The following is a 21757-nucleotide window of genomic DNA, read 5'->3' as shown; positions in this document are numbered from 1 at the left end:
CGATTTACTTTTGCCACTTCTATACGCCGAGATGAGACATACATATTTACCTTGCTTACGAATCAGCCAGAATGGGAGGGTATAGAATCTCCTTTCTGTTCTCCCGTCTGCTTTTTCACGGTTGTCATTCTTGGGAAAGGGGGACAGGCGTTGGTTCTCATTGGAATTGGAGCGGCTGCTTTGGGATACGGAAAACATCATTCATCATTCTTGGTACTCAGAAGACGAAACATATCCTGGGATATTAGGGGGATGAACTCTGAATTTGAGTTCCAGCCTCCGAACCCCTTGGCGCCTGGGACATGTACATGCATATGGTATTGATTGATATGGGCGTGGTTTCTTTTGATCCGGTGTTGAGGGAGTATACACAGAATCTACTTTTTTGTTTGCTGCATTATCTTGAATGGCTGATAATGAATCTATAACCATGAACCTTTCCACAATGCTTGCGAATGTTTTCTTCTGTGGCGGACTATATTGGTGCTATGCACTGCCCTGGTAGTAGTCACCACATGTCGGCACTTAGGTAGCTTACCGTCTGGATAAACTCTTATCCCTTATAGTCTCTCTTGTCTTTTATTGACTTGGATTCTCTCATTGCGAAGAACTGGGTAAGTTGTTTAGATATAGTTATACTATTACGCGAACTAGCCAATGTATAGAGTGAATGGGAAGAGAGTGAAGAGTCAGCTTTTGGAGGGGAGAGTCGGTGGCGCAATGCTGCAGATTTAGTTTAATTAAACACAGGCTCCTAGGGTGATTTTAAGAAGGAAAACCTTGAACAATCCAAGATCTCAGCTTTTATCCACGGACAGAAGCAGGAGCAGTGGCGCCTCCAGGCTTCAAGGTCAGGTTATATAGTTGCGTGACTTCCCAACAAGGTACCTACCTAGGTAACCTAGGTAAGTCATAGTTATAACCAATAGAAGCTCACCTCAAAGTAGCTAATCGATGGAACGATGTCTTGCAAAACTCTGCGCTGGGTGCCTCCACTAGGTAGTAGCTTTCGAGATTCATTGCGTGCTGCTAACTGTACATAATAAGAGGTAGAGCCCTATCTCCTAATGAATTTCCTAATTGAGAATAGTATAATTGAACCTGGAGCGCCAGTCATAGGCACCCCGCACTTTACCCCATTTGGTATGTTTGGCAATCTGGCGAAATCCTGTTTGCATCGATGTCGTGATCGAAAACCAATCACCGAATGGATGATCCAATCCCGATGGCGGAGGGGAGGAATTCCTCAGTTGGAGTTCGTCTGGACAGTGAGGGGGAACTAAAAAAAAAAAAAAAAATTTATACACTTACTCAATCCCTCTTCTCTTCTCTCTTCTCCCTTCCATCTTCTCTCCATTGACTCGATTCTCTTCGCGGAGTCACCGTATGCGGTGATATCCTCCTTCTCTCCAACCCTAATACATTCATTCTACTTCCCGCGGGTTTCGCAGGAAGGCCAGCAATTGCCACCATGGCCCCTATTGCAACTGCTGGAGAGGCTGGTAAGTTTTGTACTGCTTGGATGTCTCATTGTCATTTGGGTGGTTACTATTTGGTTGAGTAATAGTCGTTCACTAATGCGCATTTTCAGTGGCGAGAATCGCCTACTTGGCTAGCGATGTCATCCTCTCTGTTCAGCCCTCCCTTCAGGCTGATTCGTGGTTCACAAAGACCCTCAAGGCTTTGAGGGCTAGCAATGTTCGTAGCATTGCGCCTGAAGGTGTCCCCGAGGTGAGTTACAGTTAATTGTATACAGTATGTTGGGGGAGAGGGAGGCGGGAGAATACTGGCTAATAATGGCCCATAGGTGGTTTCTGTTCGCTACAATGAGGACCCCCTGCTCTCTGCTTTCCACCCTCTGCAGAATGGAAGCCTTGTGTCCGCCGTGACTAGCTCCTCTACTCTGCTTACTTCCATCCCCCATCTCTACCGCCTGGCGAACTCTCCTATTGTCATCCACGTCGCTTTGGAACCGTATCCTTTCCCAGACTACTCCGTCATTAGCTCTATCCGGCAATGCGGCTTCACATTTTTGCACTCGGAGACACTGCAGGAGGCCCAGGATATGGCTATTACGGCCCATGCGCTGGCTCGCAAGTCTGGAAAGGGTGTTATCCACTTTTTCGACCCCGCTAATTCCGCGAACGACGATGCCATTGAGCAGGAGAACATAACGGTCTTCCGAATTCTCCTTGACTCCAGTGCCAACACCGTTGCACATGCTGCTGGGCACGGTGTTGATACTTTGTACACTGATTCGGGCCGTGTTGCTACAGTCACCGAGGAGGCAGCGGAGGCCTCTGCGGGCGCCGCAGTTGAGTCCTCTGCTACTCTCGCCCTTCCTTCCCAGACCCCCTCCAGCCTTAGTGTCGATAACTCGTCTGTGGGATCTTCGAAGCGTGATAGCAGTGTGGATACCCGTGCTACCAGCTCAGCTGCTACCACAATCGACGCTGTCTCCGTGCGACCCGTCAGCGCCGCTGATATCTTTGCATGGACTAGCCAGATCTGGAGAGTCTTGTCTGAGAACGTGGGGCGTACCTACCGTGCCATCGAATACACTGGTCCTGCTGATGCTAAATCTGCTATCTTTGTCTTTGGCTCGACCGGCCTGTTCGTTGATGTTCTCGGAAAGGAGGAGGTTGCTCCTGAACTTGCTAGCGTTGGGTTGATCACTGCTCGTCTGTATCGTCCCTGGGTGGGTTCCGAGATTGTTAACTCTATTCCCAACTCGATCGAAAAAATTGCCGTTCTGGAACAGGTCCGCAAGACCACCAAGTGGGGTCCTTCCTTTATGGACCTCCTGTCGAGCTTGACCCCCGCTGCCGCTGGGGGACGGAGCCCACAAATCGTTGGTTATCGACTTGGCTACGTTGAGCCCTCCACTGCTGTTCAGGCTCTCCGCGGTATTGTTCAAAACTTGACTTCTCCTGCTCCTATCCAGAATCTTGAGATTGGCAGTGGCAAGGTCCCCACCCTTCAGACCGGTCTTGAGCAGCCTCGCGTCGAGGATGCTTACGTCAAGATTCTTAACCAACTCTTTGGTGAGCGTCTGCACGTTGCCAACCAGCTCGGCGCTAAAAACGCCGGGGTTTCCTCCACCATTTCCGCAAGCCCGGAATATGGCTTCGGTTCCTTGATTGCTCGGATGGAGCATCGCCAGCGATTCATTCGTGAGGTAGAGGAGGCCTCAAAGTCGGACACCTTTGCTACTAACGTTCCTAAGACCTGGCTTGCTAACTGGGCTTTGAACGCCAATGACGCTACCAAGGCGAACAAGCTGGCTCCTGATGTTATTGCCCGCCTTTCTAACGATGGATCCAAGCTGGCTAGACAGCTGCTGGAGTCCAAGAAGCTCTTCTTTGACGAGTCCCGCTGGTTGATTGGCTCTGATGCCTGGTCCTATGATCTCGGAAACTCTGGCGTCCACCATGTCCTTGCTTCCGGAGCTGATGTTAACATGCTTATCATCGATTCCCAGCCTTACTCTGAGCGTACCGCTGCCGACCCAACTCGCAGAAAGAAGGATATTGGTCTGTACGCCATGAACTTCGGCAACGCCTACGTGGCCTCCGTTGCAGTCTACAGTTCCTACACTCAGGTTCTGCAGGCCATGGCTGAAGCTGAGCAGTTCAAGGGTCCCTCTATTGTTGTCGCCTACTTGCCTTACCATCAGGAGAATGACTCCGCCCTTACCGTTCTTCAGGAGACGAAGAAGGCTGTTGATCTTGGATACTGGCCTCTGTACCGCTGGAACCCTGCCAACGAGGACCGCGGTGAGGCTAAGTTCGCCCTGGACTCTGAGCGCATCAAGCGTGAGCTCGAGGAGTTCCTTCGTCGTGACAACCAACTTACTCAGCTCATGAACCGCCAGCCCAAGTACGCCTCGGTCCTGTCCGAGTCTTACGGCACTGAAGTCCGCTCCCTTCAAAAGCGCAAAGCCAAGGACTCCTACGAGAAGCTGTTGGAAGGCCTGTTCGGTGCTCCCTTGACCATCCTTTACGCTTCCGATAACAGCAATGCTACCACCCTCGCCAATCGTCTAGGCAACCGTGGCCGTGCCCGCGGTCTGAAGACCATGGTCATGGCTATGGACGACTACCCAGCTGAGGATTTGGCTACTGAGGAGAACATCGTTTTCGTTACTAGTACAGCCGGTCAGGGAGAGTTCCCCCAGAACGGCCGCACCTTGTGGGAATTTGTCAAGAACTCTGGCGATCTGGACCTGTCTACCATCAACTACTCTGTCTTCGGTCTTGGTGATAGCCACTACTGGCCACGTAAGGAGGACAAGATCTATTACAACAAGCCCGCCAAGGACCTCGATGCCCGTATTGCCTTCCTTGGTGGCCGCAAGCTTGCCGATATTGGTCTCGGTGATGACCAGGATCCGGATGGTTTCCAGACTGGTTACTCCGACTGGGAGCCCCGACTCTGGCAGGCTCTTGGTGTGGACAAGGTTGAGGGCCTTCCCGAGGAGCCCGCTCCACTGACCAACGAGGATATCAAGATTCAGTCCAACTACCTGCGTGGTACCATCGCCGAGGGCTTACTGGATGAAAGCACTGGTGCTATCTCTGCCAGCGACCAGCAGCTGACCAAGTTTCACGGTACCTACATGCAGGATGATCGTGATATCCGCGATGAGCGTAAAGCTCAGGGTCTGGAGCCCGCGTACAGCTTTATGATCCGTTGTCGTCTTCCCAGTGGTGTCGCTACTCCCTCTCAGTGGCTGCAAATGGATGCCATCAGCAGCGCCTATGGTAATGAGACCATGAAGCTAACCACCAGACAAACCTTCCAATTCCACGGTGTTATTAAGCGTAACCTCCGCTCTGCGATGCGCGCTATCAACAAGTCCTTGATGACCACTATTGCCGCATGTGGTGATGTTAACCGTAACGTCATGTGCAGTTCCCTGCCCGAAGTCTCCTACTACCACCGTGAAGTGCATGCTGTGTCGCAAAAGATCAGTGACCACCTCCTCCCCTCCACAACTGCCTACCACGAGATCTGGCTCAAGGATGAGAATGACAACAAGGTTCAAGTCGCTGGTGACGCCATCGTTGACCATGAGCCTTTGTATGGACCCACCTACCTTCCTCGCAAGTTCAAGATCACCATCGCCATTCCTCCTCATAACGACACCGACGTTTATGCCCACGATATCGGCTTGATTGCCATCAAGGGGACCGATGGCCACCTGGAAGGATTTAACATCCTTGCCGGTGGTGGTATGGGTACCACTCACAACAACAAGAAGACATATCCTCAGACCGGTCGCATGTTCGGTTATGTTCCCGCTGCCGAGGCTCACATTGTCTGTGAGAAGATCATGCTCGTCCAGCGTGATTTCGGCGACCGCAAGAACCGCAAGCACGCTCGTCTCAAGTACACAATTGATGACCTGACTGTCGAGGGTTTCAAGGAGAAGGTCGAGGCTCTTCTTCCTGAGGGCCTGCGCTTCGCTGAGCCCCGTCCTTTCAAGTTCGACTCCAACGTTGACACCTTTGGTTGGCTGAAGGACGAGAAGGGTCTCAACCACTTCACCTTCTTCATTGAGAACGGACGTATCGAGGATACCGCGGAGTTCCAGATGCGTACCGGTCTGCGCGAGCTTGCCGCTCTTGACAAGGGCGAATTTCGTCTCACTGGTAACCAGCACTTGATCATCTCCAACGTCAAGGACGAGGACCTCCCCGAGATTAAGGAACTGATGGCCAAATACAAGCTCGACAACACCTCCTTCAGCGGCATGCGTCTTTCTTCTTCTGCCTGCGTTGCTTTCCCCACCTGTGGCCTGGCCATGGCCGAATCCGAGCGCTATCTCCCCGTGCTTATCTCCAAGCTTGAGTCTACCCTTGAAGAAGTTGGCCTTGCTCGCGACAGCATTGTCATGCGTATGACCGGTTGCCCTAACGGTTGCGCCAGACCCTGGCTCGCCGAGGCTGCCTTCGTTGGTAAGGCCTATGGTGCTTACAACATGTACCTGGGTGGTGGATACCATGGTCAGCGTCTGAACAAGCTGTACCGCTCATCCATCAAGGAGGACGAGATCCTCGACATTATGAAGGGCCTTCTCAGACGGTACGCCCTTGAGCGCAACACCGACGGCGAGGTCCCCGAGCGATTCGGTGACTGGTGTATCCGTGCTGGGGTTATCAAGGAGACTACCGACGGACGCAACTTCCACGAAGGTGTAAGTGACATATTCTAACTATTGATTGCCTGCATGTTCTGACCAGGTTTCTAGGTTGCCGAGGAAGACGAGGAGGAGTAAATATCAGACGACGCTGCGGGATTATGAGATTCTTTTCTTGTCTATGTTAACGATTACATTTTGCTGTGAAGATATTGAATTTCTGTTTCTGATAATGATTTGACTTGTTGGATACCGATGATGACCGAAATCACATTTCAATAAAATATTTCCTCACCTTTACATAATTCCACCTGGAACAAGCCCTCACCTAGAGCCTCTCGTAATTTTATGCATGAGTTGTTATGTTGTTTAGTAATGAATGTGTTTTATGCTGGAGGCGGCCTGGAACACCACGCCTATCAGTAAACAGTAAGCGGTGTAAACCCAAAATCTTTCTGCCAGCTTATCACTCCAAGTCGAAGCAAGAAAAAAAAAAAAAAAAAAAAAAGGCATCGCGATTTTCCACATATCCCCAAGTTCAAAGCCATGACATGACTGCTCTATAAGACAAATTCCCGTTATAATTTTTTTTTTTTTTTTTTTTACAAAATTTCAAAACCCCCCCGCTACCTCCGAACCTCAAAACACAGACCGACTTGCCAGCCACAAGAGAGACTCTCACACCCGTACAGAGTGCGCAGAAAGAAATGCCCAAATCCTCCCCGCAACCACAATCCCCGTCCGACAAGGACTCGGACCCTGTAATCGCCTCCTATGATATCTACCTGACCGATTCTGAAATCTCACGATACGTCCTGCAATACCTCGATCGCCCCACCGGATACGCATATGACGAGCTCAATGGGCAGAAACCCACGGCGCTGCGGCTGAAGCCCAAAACGGGTCTCGTGGAGGTCGATGTCCCGATTAACACGAGGGTGAATTATGATGTGGGGAAGGGCTTAAGGTACGGGGATGCGTTGAGGAAGAGTCGAAGTGCGAGGGAGGGAGGCGCGTATGGTATGGCGGGGGGTTTAGTTCGGGGGGTTCCGGGGCGGGAGGAGCTGGTGGTGCAAAAGTAAAGGGGGAGTTTGGTGGGGATGTTGATATGGGTGGAATGGGTGGTGGGGAGGATGCTTCGTTGTTGAAGGTGCAGACTTTGGGAGGAAGGATTAAGGGTCCGGAGGATGGGGATCCGGTTTATATGCTTGCTGCTTTTCGCGGAGGTATGTGTTCCTTTTTTCATTCTTTTTTTTTTTTTTTTTCCATGAGTTATTCTACCTGGTGAAGGGCTAACCATAGATAGATAATCTGCACCTTTCGCCTGTCTCTGCGGTGGTGCAGTTACATCCACAGCTGCATCATCTTGATGCCATGGATGAGATTCCGAAAGGACGCGGTGCAAAGAGCCGCAAAGAAGGCGAAGAGGATCGGGCCGAGCCTGAGGCTAGGGCAATTGATGTGAAAATCAAGGCTGCAGAGGACAGAGAGGTTATTGAACCGGGTAACCTTGACCTCTTGAAGAGTATGCAGGATGAACAGTGGAAGACATATGATTGGGTTGATGCCGATGTGAGTCGTCTCCTTCTCGGACAACTCCTCAGTGTCCTGGCTAACAATACACCTACAGAACGAGGAATCGTGGGCAATTTACGAGAACTACATGATGCATCAGGACCTAGAAGACCTGCCGCAGCTGGAGACTGCAATTAATAGTGAGGATTACTTAGATACAATGAGTGCGCCGCGAATTGACCCGGCACGGCCGGAGATGACGGGTTGGGCGATGAAGCAGAATCGGAAGAAGGGTACAGACTCTGGCAGTAGTACTGAGGAAGGATAGTGCTGTATTTAGGAAATACTAAATTATTTTCCAACTGTCCTTTTTGTATCATTTTTAATACGAAGGCACCGGATAATCCGGGACCAGTTGGCCCCGGCGCAAAAGTTATTTTATCACGTGATGGATCACCCTTTTTGGGCGTTGCGTATTTTTCTTCCAGGAACTCTTTTCTTTTCTCTCGGTCTTTTTCTCTCCTTCACCTCCTCACCTCTTTCCATCCCCCCTTCCCCCTTGTCCTTCTTTATTATCGCTCATCCGAGTAGGGGAGAGCTGCAGGACGGCTTGTGAGTCTGGATTGACGCTTTCCTGCTGCCACACTGTTGATTCTTGTTTCCTTGTACCTGGATTGCATACTTACTAGCCTGATGGTTTTGCTCCTGCATCTTGTTTGCCTCTAATTTATTTTCACATTTGCGTGTTTTATTATTTCTTTAATTGGTTTTACTTACCTTCCTACTTTGTAATATTTATCATCCTTTTGTTCGAATAGCGTTGTCCATCATGTTGTCCCAATTTGCCCGACAGAGAACCCCTGCATCTCATCTCCGTTTGTTGAGAGGACGCTCCCTCTTGCAATCATCCACCAAAGTACGGCTATATTCCTCCTCAAGTCGATTACAGTCCATTCACTCGACCTCGTTGAATTCTTCTCCGCAAGCTCACCCTCGTCGACCGTCCTTCCAATCTAGCCGGAGTCTCGCCACTGCAGCGGACCAGACCGCGATTCCCTTCGAAAGCGATCCATATCCCTCCGAATTTTCCCAAAACCAGCAATGGAGCTCTCTTTTCCCACCTCCCCCGAGGGATTTCGATCCATCGTCTCTCATCATTGTCAATGATGTTTTGCAAACCAAGCCAAAAGTGCTGAGGAAGATGAGAGGTATTGGCGGAGATGAGGAGGAAATGATGGCGAATTTGGACATTTCTCTCAAAGTCAGTCGATTTGACCGCGCGGCGAGTCTAATCAACCGGCTGAGGGAGTACCACCCCGTTGGTTCTCCTGGCTATCTCGTTCTGCACAACCGGTATTTGGAAGCAATGGTGTCGCATATCATCCTAACAAGGGAGCATGACCTAGTTTTGCAGATGCAGAGATGGTTCGAAGTAGATATGCCATATGGAGGCGTGGAGCCTGATGCTACGACTTTCGCTATTATGATCCGCATGGCCCTGCGCATGTTCCATGGATCTAAGAGGGATCGATCTGTCCGTCGCTATTGGGCTTTCGCCAAGAACGCGGGTGTTGAGGAGGAAGTTTTGGCTGTTCCCATTCTCTCAGAACTCGAGCTTGGTGAACTTTCTGAGGTTGGTCTGCCTTTGTTGGGCTTCATTCTTTTTCTCGCCACCCGCTCCTACTAATTCCTGGGTTCCCTAGATTTGCTCTTCTGATCTACAACGCGTTGCAATTGATAGTATGGCGGCCAGGACTACTAAATTTGACGATTTAGATTTGACAGCCCATGAGGCCACCGCCGAAGTTAGGCCAGTTGAACAGAAAGGTCTAGGGCTCTCGTCGCTTAAAGAATCTCTCTCTATGTTCTCTACCCCACCAACGGCTACGGACGGAGAATGCGTGGAGGATCAGGAGTTATACGAACAGCGCCGACAAGAAAAGCTTGAGGCCGAGGTGATGCAGTCTGCCCTGAACCGCTGGCGACAGGAAGCTGAAGGCGTAAAAAATCTGGGTCTGAATGCCTCTGGAACAGGAAAGCGATTGGGTCCCATGATCAGCCAGTGGCATACGGAGCTGGTAGCGAACATCAAAGAAGAGTTGAAACTTGTTGATGAAGCTGAAGCCAATCCCATCCGCACTGTCGAGCAAAAAGAACGATGCGAATACGGCGTCTATTTGCGCTCCCTTGATGCAGACAAGCTCGCGGCCCTTACGATTCTTACAGTCATGGGTTGTCTGAGCCGCGGAGGAATGGAAAAGGGTATTAAGGTCTCTACACTTGTTTCAGCTATCGGAAGTGATCTCTACGACGAACTTATGGCCGAGAAAACTCTTAGCAAACAGGCTGGTGCCAGCGCTCGGCGAATGCAGGTTTTGAAAGAAATGCTTGCTGGCCGCAAACAGAATGATGGCCGAGCTAAATGGCAAAGCATTGTTCAAGATCTGGAAAAGGATGAGCCTGAAGCTGTTTGGTCGGCTGGAGTGAAAGCCAAGGTTGGAGCTGTGTTGATGAGTCTTCTGTTTGATGCTGGGAAAGCCCCGGTATATGTGGAAGATGCAGCAACCAAGAAAGGGAAAATGGCCATGCAACCCGCTTTCCAGCACTCATATCAAATTGCCTGGGGCAGACGCAGTGGATACATTCATATACATCCGGAGATTGTCAAGATTGCCACCAAGGAGCCAATGGGAGATCTCCTGGGCCGCCATCTACCAATGATCTGTAAACCGAGACCCTGGAAGGGCTTCAAGGATGGCGCCTACTTCCTACACAAGAGCAACATTGTCCGGTCAACACCAGGCGAAAGCCTGCAGCCAACATACATCAAAGCAGCACTAGAGAACAATGGCCTTGAGCAGGTCCGTGAGGGGTTAGATATTCTCGGTAGTACTGGATGGACAATCAACCATGACGTTTTCAATGTGATGCTTGAAGCCTGGAATACCGGTGATCCAATTGCCGACATTGCACCACTCGAACCCGATCTTCCTCACCCGACCAAGCCATCCCCAGAGGAGGGGTACGAAGCTGAGAAAAAGTGGGATAACCTCATGCGTGATATTGAAAACCGCAGATCCGGTTTTCATTCCCAGCGATGCTTCCAAAATTTCCAGATGGAGGTTGCTCGCGCATATCTCAACGAGACATTCTATCTTCCGCACAACATGGATTTCCGCGGCAGGGCGTATCCCCTTCCTCCCTACCTTAACCAAATGGGTGCAGACAACGCAAGAGGTCTACTGCTGTTTAGTAAAGCCAAGCCACTTGGCGATAGCGGCCTAAAGTGGCTGAAGATTCAGATTGCGAATCTTTCAGGTTATGACAAGGCTAGCCTGTCTGAGCGTGAGCAGTTTACGATGGACCACCTCGACGACGTACTTGATTCGGCAAATAATGGTCTCCACGGCCGCCGGTGGTGGCTTAAAGCGGAGGATCCTTGGCAATGCTTAGCTGCTTGTTGCGAACTGCGAAATGCTCTTCAACATGCGGTTCCTACGGAATATGCATCGCGCCTACCTATCCACCAGGATGGCTCCTGCAACGGCTTGCAGCACTACGCTGCTCTTGGAGGAGACAGTATTGGTGCTCAACAGGTCAATCTTGAGCCCTCTGACCGCCCATCCGATGTGTATAGTGGTGTTGCCGAGTTCGTCAAGACAACGGTGGCAACGCAAGCCGCTCAGGGTCACCCCATCGCGAAGATGCTTAACGGCAAGATTACTCGTAAGGTTGTCAAACAGACAGTCATGACGAATGTTTACGGTGTGACCTTCATGGGAGCGATGAAGCAAGTACGCAAGCAACTGGTGGATCTTTATCCCGATCTGTCCAGAGAAGACACGAAGCAGGGTGCGTTGTATATTGCTCGCAAGATCTTTCAGGCATTAGGCACGATGTTCAACGGGGCACACGACATTCAGTATTGGCTTGGAGACTGTGCTAGTCGCATCACACAGTCCCTTCCTCCCGAGCATATTGAGGCTATCGCCAAGGAAGCCATGACGACCCCCACCGCTTCTGGTAAGGCCCAAACCAAAGCGAACGACCCGACAAAGGCGTTTCGATCTACCGTGATCTGGACCACACCACTAGGATTGCCAGTGGTTCAGCCTTACCGGGTTCGCGTGTCTCGTCGAATCACCACTTCGCTCCAGGCTCTGAGCATTGTCGAACCCAACGCTGATGATGTTGTCTCGAAGCGCAAGCAGCTGCAAGCGTTCCCTCCTAATTTCATTCACTCTCTTGATGCCACCCATATGATCATGTCTGCCACCGCATGCCACCGGGCAGGACTCAGCTTTTCGGCGGTCCACGATTCATTCTGGACCCACGCCTGCGACGTTGACTCGATGAATCAGATTCTCCGAGAGGCATTTGTTCGCATGCACTCCGACCATGTGATCAAAAGACTGGCGGCGGAGTTTGAGGTTCGCTACGGGCGGAATCTGTTTTACGCCAAGGTCCCCGCCGAGAGCCGGATGGGAAAAGTGATCAAGGCGTTCAGGAAGGGGCAAAAGAATGCCAGCAAGACCCAAGAACTGCTGGAGGAGTACAAGCGGCAAAATCTGCTGAAGGCTGATGACCCGGAACTGCAAGCGCAGGGCCGTGCTATGGTCACGGCGGGTAGTGTGTTTGAGCAAGCTGGCGGTACAGACCACGACCTTGCCATTGCCAGCTCCCTGGGCGAGACCGTTGTGGGCCACGTCCCTGAAGACCTGGCAGCGGCAGAACGGAAAATTTCGGGGATGGAGGCCGACCCATCGGACCCGGCCCTGGAGACGCTGCTCGGCGGGTTTAACGATGTGCTAGGCACGAAAGCCGAAGCGAGTGAGGGAGCCGTGAGCGTGGGGCCGGACGGGGAACAGGCAGAGGGGGCCGCGCCCACGAAGAAGAAAAAGGAGGCGCGGTCATACGTGTGGCTCTGGCTCCCCTTGCGGTTCCGCGAGGTACCGAAGAAGGGTGAATGGGATCTGACACGGATCCGCAACAGTCAGTACTTCTTTTCTTAAGATGCCAGGAAGCCCGGGGGGGAGTTGGACGCATTGGATTGGCGTTGGTTGGATTTGTTTTGAAGCATGGGGAGCCACACAAAAGTTAAATTAGACAGGAGGAGCCGGGGGTGTATGTATATTATGATATCCATGTATGACTACCAATGTATATTTTCTTTGACATATATATATTTCTTTTATTTTAATCTATTTTTATCCGCAATGGGAGAATAATCCATGTGCTTTAGCGTCCAGTTCAGTCGGTGTGGGGAAACCGGAACGCATTGTGAGGCTAGATTCCCAGCTTCAAGAAGTACAAGAAGGATTTCTGACAGTCAATCAGCGTCCTGGCAATTTCGCAAGATCTCTCTTTTCCCCTCTTCAGAAAGATACAAAGACGATCCGGATATCAGTATGACTACGAGTATGGCCTGACTACTAACTACATATACTACTAGCAGGTTTTTCCCCGACTTTTCTGGGGTTTCCTCGTGTCCGCTAGTCACTAGTGTGAGTTTCTCTCCCTGGAACTATTCCCACTTCTCTTCTCCTCCCCTCTCTTCTCTCTTTTCCTTCCCATCTCATCCTCTTCCTTCTTCTGATTTGCCTCACTCACACCTCCTCTGTCTACCTAGGTCATCTCTTCCCGCCTCTATGCCTGCTTAAATCTATCGCTTTTCTCGATCCTGGGAGGATGTCGACCACTACCTCCATCCACAATTTCGCCACTTCTTTCTCTCCCTTTGCTTCCTCACAGTCGGCCGCAATGACTCAGACTCAGACTATTGGCCTCGACACCCTCGCGGAAGGCTCTCAGTATGTCCTCGACCAACTGCAGCTGTCGCGAGAACCCGCATCGGGTGATACCAGCGTGCCTGGTCTCAGACATTCCCTGTCCAAGTCCAAGGACCGGCTCTATAATGCCAATGACTTTAAAAGCCCGACCATGCGCGATTCTCTCGCTGACGCCCGTTCCATGATTCGCAAAAACTCCTCCGCAGCGCCCATCCGCCGACGAATTAGCCGAGCCTGTGACCAGTGCAATCAACTCCGCACCAAGTGCGATGGCCAGAACCCCTGCGCCCATTGTATTGGTAGGTCTGCCCGTAATTCTCCCCCGTCTTTTAGCTACCCCGCCAAAAAAAAAAAAAAAAAAAAAAAAAAAAAACGGGATATATATATATATATATATGTGTGTGTGTAAAAGAAAGAAAAAGTGAGCGGCAAACTAACAGCAACCATAGAATTCGGGTTGACATGTGAATATGCTCGGGAACGCAAGAAACGTGGTAAGGCATCGAAAAAGGATCTCGCGGCTGCCGCTGCCGCTGTCGGTTCGGGACCCGGGCAACAACTCAACAGCACCGCGGACAAGGAAGATGCATCGCCTCAGGACAGCGGCCCCTCGCAAGAACCCAGCGGACGATATGATCCGTTGGAATCTTCCCGTAGCTTGTCCACGTCGGTGCAATCACAAATGCCCCATGCAAATCCTATGAACGGTATTCAAAGCGGACACCCTACGCCTGCTGCTCTTGATGCATTACACCTGAACCAGTTCAGCCATCTTAATGACTCGAATCGACCGCAAATATCGGTTCCTGATCTGCAATCCTTGCAGATCCTACCCACTAACACCAATCCCCGCTCTCCACCCTCCGCTCTGCCCCCTCAAGGCCTCCATGGCGCCTATGGCGATAGCACATTTTCTCTGATCAACTCTCAAGAGCCGAATCCTTCTTCAATCAACCAGTTCCGACTCGGAACCTCAGCAGAGAACCCCTCCGCCCCGTTTTTAGGCCTTTCACCACCTGCGCAATCGCCAGGGTGGCTGCCGCTTCCCTCTCCATCTCCTGCAAACTTCCCCTCGTTTAGTATGGCTCCCTTCTCTAGCAGCCTGCGATATCCTGTCCTCCATCCTGTCCTCCCTCATATTTCCTCCATAATCCCCCAGTCTCTCGCTTGCGACCTGCTAGACGGTTACTTTACCAGCTCTTCATCCTCTCATCTTTCGCCACAGTCCCCATACGTGGTAGGGTACATCTTCCGAAAACAATCCTTCCTTCATCCCGCAAAACCTCGGGTATGCAGCCCGGGACTCTTGGCGAGTATGCTTTGGGTCGCGGCCCAAACCAGTGATGCTCCGTTCTTGACGTCCCCACCATCAGCTCGAGGCCGTGTTTGCCAGAAACTCTTGGAATTGACCATCGGGCTCCTGCGCCCCCTGATTCACAGACCAGCTCTGGGCGAGGCATCACCGAATTACGCCGCTAATATGGTTATTAATGGCGTTGCACTGGGAGGCTTTGGCGTCTCAATGGACCAGCTTGGTGCTCAAAGCACCGCAACCGGCGCCGTTGACGATGTGGCCACCTACGTTCATCTGGCCACAGTGATCTCTGCTAGTGAGTACAAGGCTGCTAGTATGCGGTGGTGGACAGCCGCCTGGGCCTTGGCACGCGAGTTGAAACTGGGCCGTGAATTGCCACCGAATACCTCCCGATCTGGACAGGATGGCGACCGTGATGGTGATACGGATGCTGATCCCACTAAGCGAAACTCCCAGTCAATGCATGGACCTGGCAACTCCAGCATCAATGTGACGGAGGAGGAACGCGAAGAGCGTCGACGCCTCTGGTGGTTACTTTACGCAACGGATCGCCATTTGGCGCTATGTTATAACCGACCACTAACCCTGCTCGATAAGGAATGTTCCCAGTTGCTACAGCCGATGAACGACGATCTATGGCAAGTTGGAGATTTCTCTGCTTCCAAGTACCGTTCAGTGGGCCCTCCGGTCGAGTGCACCGGTCACAGCATGTTTGGATATTTCCTGCCGTTAATGACAATCCTCGGAGCCATTATCGACTTGCAACACGCCCGAGACCATCCCCGCTACGGCCTTTCCTTCCGGAACGGTACCGAATGGGAGCAGCAAACCTTAGAGATCACCCAGCAGCTGGACGCGTATGACCGGAGCTTGAAGGATTTCGAGACTCGCTATACTAGCAGCCTCGCGCTCGGTGAAAATGAGCCGCTGGAAAATTCCCACTTGGACCACGTCAGTCCGTCCGGTCGCTCGAGCAGTACCGTCGGCTCCCGGGTCAACGAGTCGATCGTCCACACCAAGATGGTGGTTGCCTATGGAACCCACATTATGCATGTCCTGTACATTCTTTTGGCAGGCAAGTGGGATCCCATCAATTTGCTAGAGGACCATGATATGTGGATCTCCTCCGAGTCTTTCATTGCAGCCATGAGCCATGCCGTAGGCGCTGCTGAGGCAGCCGCAGAGATCCTGGAGTATGATCCAGATCTTAGTTTCATGCCATTTTTCTTCGGTATCTACCTGCTGCAAGGTAGTTTCCTGCTCCTTCTTGCAGCCGATAAGCTGCAAGCCGATGCAAGCCCTAGTGTAGTTCGGGCTTGTGAGACTATTGTCCGCGCTCACGAGGCGTGTGTCGTAACGTTGAATACCGAGTATCAGGTATGTTATCCCTCTGTTGATAGGTATATTTTGTCTTCTTCTTCCCACTAATTCCCTTTAGCGAACATTCCGCAAAGTTATGCGCTCGGCTCTCGCTCAAGTCCGCGGGCGTGTCCCCGAAGACTATGGCGAGCAACAGCAGCGCCGGCGGGAAGTGCTATCTCTCTACCGCTGGACCGGTGATGGCAGTGGCCTCGCATTATAAATCTGCGATCCATATAAATTGATGTTTCTGTTATAGACAATCGACCGATATGATAATGTGAACGATCTCACGAAGCGATTTGATTGGAGGGTGCAGCCCTGGGGTTTGGAGTTCAAAATCGAAGTAACGGTGTTTGATTCTAGCTATACCTTTTTTTTTTTTTTTACCATCCATCTGCTCTCTTTGTCAATTCCCTTGATTTCCATGGGAATTTGTTTCATCGGGCTTTGGTCTTTGATGGTATCGATGATTCAACATAACAGGGGAGCGAGCATATGTTTTTGTTGATTATACCTGATTGCGTCCCTGATGTGATTTTTTTTTTTTTGATTCCCTGTATACTATAACTGAGATGTTTTCATACCCAGACCATCAGGATCTAAATGATACTTTTTGGATTCTCCAAGCTCTTCTTTTCCACGTTATCTTAGCACGAGTGTACTACCTACAATCAACGAGAGTGGAGATGCGGGGGCTTTGGAGGTTTTGGGAGGTGAATGAGAAGGGAATATTTCATCTCTAGTGATTTACTTTTCTTCTTTCTTTTTTTCTTTCTTTTTTGGTCATCGTCGTTGGATGTTCTGAGATGTGGGTTAGGTATACATGCCCTATTTGTTATACGCTATATTTGAGTACGGAGTACTCCATACTTGATGTGCTAACTTCTCGATATACTAATATCATTCAAGTAACCCTATATATATACACTGAGAAGGTAGGAATTAGTCCTGTTTAAACGGATAAAAAAAGAATGAAAGAATCTGATACTCACCTAGCAACACATGGAGGCTACTGTATGTATTCCCTCATTCACTTTTTTAGCTTCCCTGAGAAAACACTCGACAACCTCTCACCACCATTTGCACAATCCCAACCAATCTCCCCGCGGCTTGCTTCTATTTGCACCTCCAGAGAGAGCCCTTCTCGTGTGTCTCTCTGCTTTGCTTTTCTTATGGCGAGGCCTACCCCGACCAAAACTTGCCCTCGATGTGGCAAATCCTGCCCAGAAGACCAGTTCCGGTCTGATAACGGCACTCGCATGCTGAAGTTGTGTTTTCCGTGTCGAAATAGCTCGAGGATTTCGGTGTGTGTTTTTTTTTTTTTTTTTTTTTTTGGTTTCGTTCCATTTTCTGCTCTGGTGTTGTTTTCTGACTGTTGTCATGCAGCATAGGAAGAGACGCGTAAAGTTGGAGAATGAGGTATACTTCGGCTCAGTGTGGTCTACTTACTGCTTCAGGACAGTAACAGTTAACAGGCAAAAAGACGTGAAGAGGAAACGTTGAACCGGGTATGCCTCCAGGTTATGGATGAGATGAGGTATAGCAATCTACTGATATTGGGGACAGTTGAAGAAACGTCATCCTGAACCAGCTCCAGCTTCAGCTTCAGCTCCAGCTCCAGCCCTAGCAACGCCTACGCCTGCCCGTCCTGTGATACCCGCTCCAACTCCTGTCCCCCCCTCGGCTGCAGGTCGAATTACCAGCCAAAATCCCTCGCCTGGTCGTCATCTGGCAGATTTTCTATCCGAAGTCAAGGGTAACAGCCGTGAGACACTGACTCCAGCTCCCACTGTCTCCAATGATGTGAGTTGTATCCATCTATCGCTTTTTGACCTACCAAACGTTGACAAAGAGGGGATTAGCCCAGAAAAGAAGACCCCAGAACTCCCTCTCCAGTCAGCATTACCCTCTTCATAGGCAGTATCATCGGGCTAATGTTAGTTTCCAGGCCAAAAAGCGCCGGCTCGAAGCAACTGCATTATCGGCACTTCGCGCCAACGAGAAGAATTCCCATCAGCATCTTCTTTCGCTTTTTCTTTCTTCGCCAACAAAGATGGAAGGAGATATCCAGGCTGCCAATTTAAACACCAGTAAACCTGCTATAGGAGAGAAGTCAAGCGCTCGGAGAACTGTTAAGGAGGAAATTTTCCAGCGCGTCGCCTCTGCTGCTGCTGCTGATGATGATGATGATAGAGAGGCGACGGCACCTTTGGGTACACCAGCGCCGGATGTGGAGTATGATATTCAGGTCAAGGATCATGGGGAGGAAGCAGATGAAGAAGAAGAGGAGGAGGAAGAGGAGGAAGAGGGAAAAGAGGAAGAAAAACAAAACCCCCAGAGACACATTGTGTGCAGATTTTATATCTACACTGGTCGTGCCTAGATCGTTGTTTCTGTAGAGGGAAGATTCAATCTTGTTGCACGCTGGAGGATGAAAGTAAGGTCCATTGGAGGATATGGTCTGATGTATGCTAGGATATGAAGTGATTGTCCGTTGAAGAGGAACGAGACACAGTAGAAACTGATTTACTGTGTACGTACCTCAGATGAGGCTTCTCGGACAGCTCACCTACGATGGTTCTTTCCTCCGTTAGTCGACTCTGGCCTTCTATTCTCCTGTCCAAAATATCTTCATTTTGACCCAGTTCTAATATTATTTTGTTATCCGGATATTCTTTTCGACTACTCTTGTTATCCACTATTCTTACCTCCCTAAATTCTGACAAGATGTGGCCCTTTGAGGGCGCGTCTTTGGCCACTATCTCAGCAGTCCCAATGGCTATAAATGTCATTTTAAGCGGCCTGAACTCGGGGCCCGATCTCTGTCTTGCCTCATGTACTTGGGAATTAGCCAACTGCACTGTTTTCCCAATCATTGAGTCTCTGAGCACCTGCAATAAGCCTGTGGTGCTCGACCCCTCTACTGAGACTTCCATCAACGCTTTTGAGACCCCGGGCAAGACACTCACATGCGTTGTCGCAGATAGGGATATTATTTCAGGTCATCCGTCTTTAGGATTAAACTGGGAGTTACTTCCTAACAGCAGCAACATCTGGCTCGAGTTGACAGTGGATGATAGCAACCCCTCCTTTGACCCTGACACGCTTCATTTCATCCTCGACCGTATACCAAATTACCTGCCAATGGACCTTTATTCCGACCCCTACAGTCTCTACCTGTGCTTCAACTGTACTGTTGTCGGTATATACTGCGGGACTTCGACCACTGATGACTTTGTTGCTGCGCCTCCCACTGCTCGTCACTTCCAAGACCAAATTAGAGACGTGCAAGCTCTCCACAGCGCGACCAAACACATATGCAATGAGCGTGAAGAATCTTCCTTTGGTACCACAGTAGATACCACAGGAAGCGTCACGGAGGTCTGGAGACAAGTCCGCCCAGGCCACACTGTTAAATGCTTGCAACACAGCAAGTACAGTACTCGGGTCGGGGAAAGCGCCGTCACGAGGCCAATAATGGCAGACTCCATGGATACACGGCACATGTATAACAAGCGACACAGGTGCATGGCTGAGACTGTCGTTTTTGGGGACTCCTGTGCCTCTTTGGCATACAAGTGCGGGATATCCCAAGATGAGTTTATTGACTACAATCCAGAGGGTGGGTTATGTTCGTCACTGAGGCCAGGTCAGCTGGTATGCTGCACACCTCGGACTCCCAGCAGGAAACCAATAATGGATGAAAATGGCTCATGTGCTAGCCTCACAACAAATGACAATGACACGTGCTCTTCGATTGCAGCGGAATACGACCTGAAGCCGTCGGATATCAGTTACTTTAACGATGGAGCTACCTGGGGCTGGACTGGCTGTGACAACATTCATGGGGAGCTTAGGATCTGTCTCAGTGAAGGTATCCCACCTATGCCTGTTCCGGTAAGTGATGCAGTCTGTGGCCCAACGGTGCCGGGGACAAAGGCCCCTGAATATGGAATAGAACTGTCCAATCTAAACCCATGTCCGCTCAACGCCTGCTGTGATACTCGAGGCCAGTGCGGTATCACCCCAGAATACTGTACTCCTGAGAATGGACCGACTGGAAACCCTGGAACAGCACCCCCCGCTCGCAGGGGATGCATCTCAAATTGTGGAACCAATATCACCAATAACCTCGAAGGCCCTTCGGAGCTTATAAGAATTGGATATTATGAATCCTGGAACTGGGACCGACCATGCCTCAACTTACGCGCTAGGAGCATCAACACGAGCGAGTACACCCATATTCACTGGGGCTTTGCTACCATTGATAATAAATTCAATGTTGCGGTCAACGACACTTACGGGCAGTGGGAAGGCTTTCTAGCGCTAAAAAATGTGAAAAGGATCCTTTCGTTTGGCGGCTGGGGATATTCTCTCAACTCCGGAAGCTACGATGGACTTCGCGATGCCATGAACCCGAAGAATGTAGACACATTCATCGGGAATATCTTAGAGTTTGTTGAAGACAATGGCCTTGATGGAGTTGATTTTGATTGGGAATATCCGGGAGTACGTTCTTTTCGCTTTCTCTTCCTGATGGAAGGGACTAGCTAACAATCACTAGCTCTCTAGCATCCCGACCGTCCACCTAGGCTCCGAGTCGGACGGCCCGAACTATCTTGCGTTTCTTGAAAAGCTCTGGGGAGTTTTCCCCCGGAAAAAAAGCGTCTCTATAGCTGCTCCTGCCTGTTTCTGGAACCTGAAAGTGTTCCCAATCAAAGCGATGTCTCGACACCTGAGTTACATTGTATACATGACATACGACCTCCACGGTAATATCTTTTTAAAATATTTGCAAGCTAGATGAACACTAATTCAGATCGGAGATACAGGGCAATGGGATTACAATTACTACTTGGCTCAAGATTATTGCAAGACAGGAAATTGTCTACGAAGTCATGGTAAGGACCCCAGTACCTATAGTTGGCATTTCTAATAAAGCAGTGAATCTTACCGAAACGGAATACGCCCTCGCCATGAGTATATATATATATACCATATCAGATAATAATTTACTTGCTGATCTTTACAGTTACGAAAGCCGGGGTTCCGAGCAACATGATAACTGTGGGCATATCTAGCTATGGACGGTCTTTTGGCATGAGTGAAGTCGGATGCGTTAAGCCAGAGTGTCGGTTTGAGGGCCCAAAGTCTACTGCAAAGCCGGGGATATGCACACGGACGCCCGGGGTCCTCGCTAACGCAGAGATTGAAGACCTTATTAATGACTCTGAGATCAATGAGTCTTTCTACGATCCAGGATCCGACTCGAACATTTTGGTGTACAATGATACTCAGTGGGTCTCCTATATGGACAAGGTTACGAAAGCTAATCGGATCGCGTACTATAAGAGCTTAAATTTTGCGGGGTATGCGGATTGGGCAATTGATCTGGGGTATTGGAGTGGGGATGACGGCGATCCCGAGGGGATACGATATTAGATTTTGGCAGACGAACTCCTGTGTGCTACTTGGTTACCACGCTAGAAGACCTATTAACCACATAACTACTCTGTATTACCTGCACCTTGCTTTAATAGTAACATTGGCGAACGGGGCTCCCCTTTACGCTGTTTATCCGGACTCATGATACTGATCTAGTCATAAATTAACTACTACCCGCCTCGCCCTTTT

At 50.2% G+C, this 21757-nt stretch overlaps 6 protein-coding genes across 6 annotated transcripts; all 6 read left to right on the top strand.

Moving 5' to 3' along the window:
* Positions 1–1346: 1346 nt before the first annotated feature.
* Positions 1347–6390, top strand: P175DRAFT_0558155 (sulfite reductase (NADPH) subunit beta). The gene is made up of 4 exons (XM_040900824.1): positions 1347–1502; positions 1592–1731; positions 1808–6199; positions 6254–6390. Exons 1-4 carry the CDS (start codon positions 1472–1474, stop codon positions 6278–6280), a joined length of 4590 nt encoding a protein of 1529 aa, XP_040751352.1. The 5' UTR covers positions 1347–1471; the 3' UTR covers positions 6281–6390.
* Positions 6391–6680: 290 nt separating this feature from the next.
* P175DRAFT_0558154 (uncharacterized protein) lies at positions 6681–7988 on the top strand (the record flags this gene model as incomplete). Its single annotated transcript, XM_040900823.1, has 4 exons — positions 6681–7162; positions 7222–7368; positions 7449–7714; positions 7773–7988. Exons 1-4 carry the CDS (start codon positions 6850–6852, stop codon positions 7983–7985), a joined length of 939 nt encoding a protein of 312 aa, XP_040751351.1. The 5' UTR covers positions 6681–6849.
* A 180-nt stretch (positions 7989–8168) lies between these two features.
* Positions 8169–12878, top strand: P175DRAFT_0460168 (DNA-directed RNA polymerase). The gene is made up of 2 exons (XM_040894716.1): positions 8169–9290; positions 9361–12878. Exons 1-2 carry the CDS (start codon positions 8487–8489, stop codon positions 12667–12669), a joined length of 4113 nt encoding a protein of 1370 aa, XP_040751350.1. The 5' UTR covers positions 8169–8486; the 3' UTR covers positions 12670–12878.
* A 539-nt stretch (positions 12879–13417) lies between these two features.
* xlnR (putative C6 transcription factor) lies at positions 13418–16343 on the top strand (the record flags this gene model as incomplete). Its single annotated transcript, XM_040895984.1, has 3 exons — positions 13418–13745; positions 13896–16138; positions 16200–16343. The coding sequence occupies 3 exons, from the start codon at positions 13418–13420 to the stop codon at positions 16341–16343; spliced, it is 2715 nt and encodes a 904-aa protein (XP_040751349.1).
* Positions 16344–17295: 952 nt separating this feature from the next.
* Positions 17296–18764, top strand: P175DRAFT_0558152 (uncharacterized protein; the record flags this gene model as incomplete). Its single annotated transcript, XM_040900822.1, has 5 exons — positions 17296–17427; positions 17510–17542; positions 17599–17631; positions 17690–18018; positions 18065–18764. The coding sequence occupies 5 exons, from the start codon at positions 17296–17298 to the stop codon at positions 18504–18506; spliced, it is 969 nt and encodes a 322-aa protein (XP_040751348.1). The 3' UTR covers positions 18507–18764.
* An 863-nt stretch (positions 18765–19627) lies between these two features.
* Positions 19628–21565, top strand: P175DRAFT_0480696 (uncharacterized protein; the record flags this gene model as incomplete). Its single annotated transcript, XM_040895438.1, has 5 exons — positions 19628–20632; positions 20688–20895; positions 20956–21024; positions 21068–21103; positions 21156–21565. 5 exons carry the CDS (start codon positions 19628–19630, stop codon positions 21563–21565), a joined length of 1728 nt encoding a protein of 575 aa, XP_040751347.1.
* Between the last annotated feature and the right edge of the window lie 192 nt (positions 21566–21757).

Source organism: Aspergillus ochraceoroseus, assembly GCF_002846915.1.
Source record: "Aspergillus ochraceoroseus IBT 24754 chromosome Unknown P175scaffold_5, whole genome shotgun sequence".
Lineage (NCBI taxonomy): Eukaryota > Fungi > Ascomycota > Eurotiomycetes > Eurotiales > Aspergillaceae > Aspergillus > Aspergillus ochraceoroseus.
Note: the sequence above shows the minus strand (reverse complement) of the source record. Positions and strands in the feature narration are given on the sequence as shown.

What these genes read in the sequence shown, in the direction of transcription:
- P175DRAFT_0558155 (XM_040900824.1), top strand. Translation starts at nt 1,472, where the DNA reads ATGGCCCCTATTGCAACTGCTGGAGAGGCTG. An exon ending in TGCAACTGCTGGAGAGGCTG is followed by an intron (nt 1,503 to 1,591) that starts GTAAGTTTTGTA and finishes GCGCATTTTCAG; the next exon opens with TGGCGAGAATCGCCTACTTG. An exon ending in CGCCTGAAGGTGTCCCCGAG is followed by an intron (nt 1,732 to 1,807) that starts GTGAGTTACAGT and finishes AATGGCCCATAG; the next exon opens with GTGGTTTCTGTTCGCTACAA.
- P175DRAFT_0460168 (XM_040894716.1), top strand. Translation starts at nt 8,487, where the DNA reads ATGTTGTCCCAATTTGCCCGACAGAGAACCCCTGCATCTCATCTCCGT. An exon ending in AGCTTGGTGAACTTTCTGAG is followed by an intron (nt 9,291 to 9,360) that starts GTTGGTCTGCCT and finishes TGGGTTCCCTAG; the next exon opens with ATTTGCTCTTCTGATCTACA.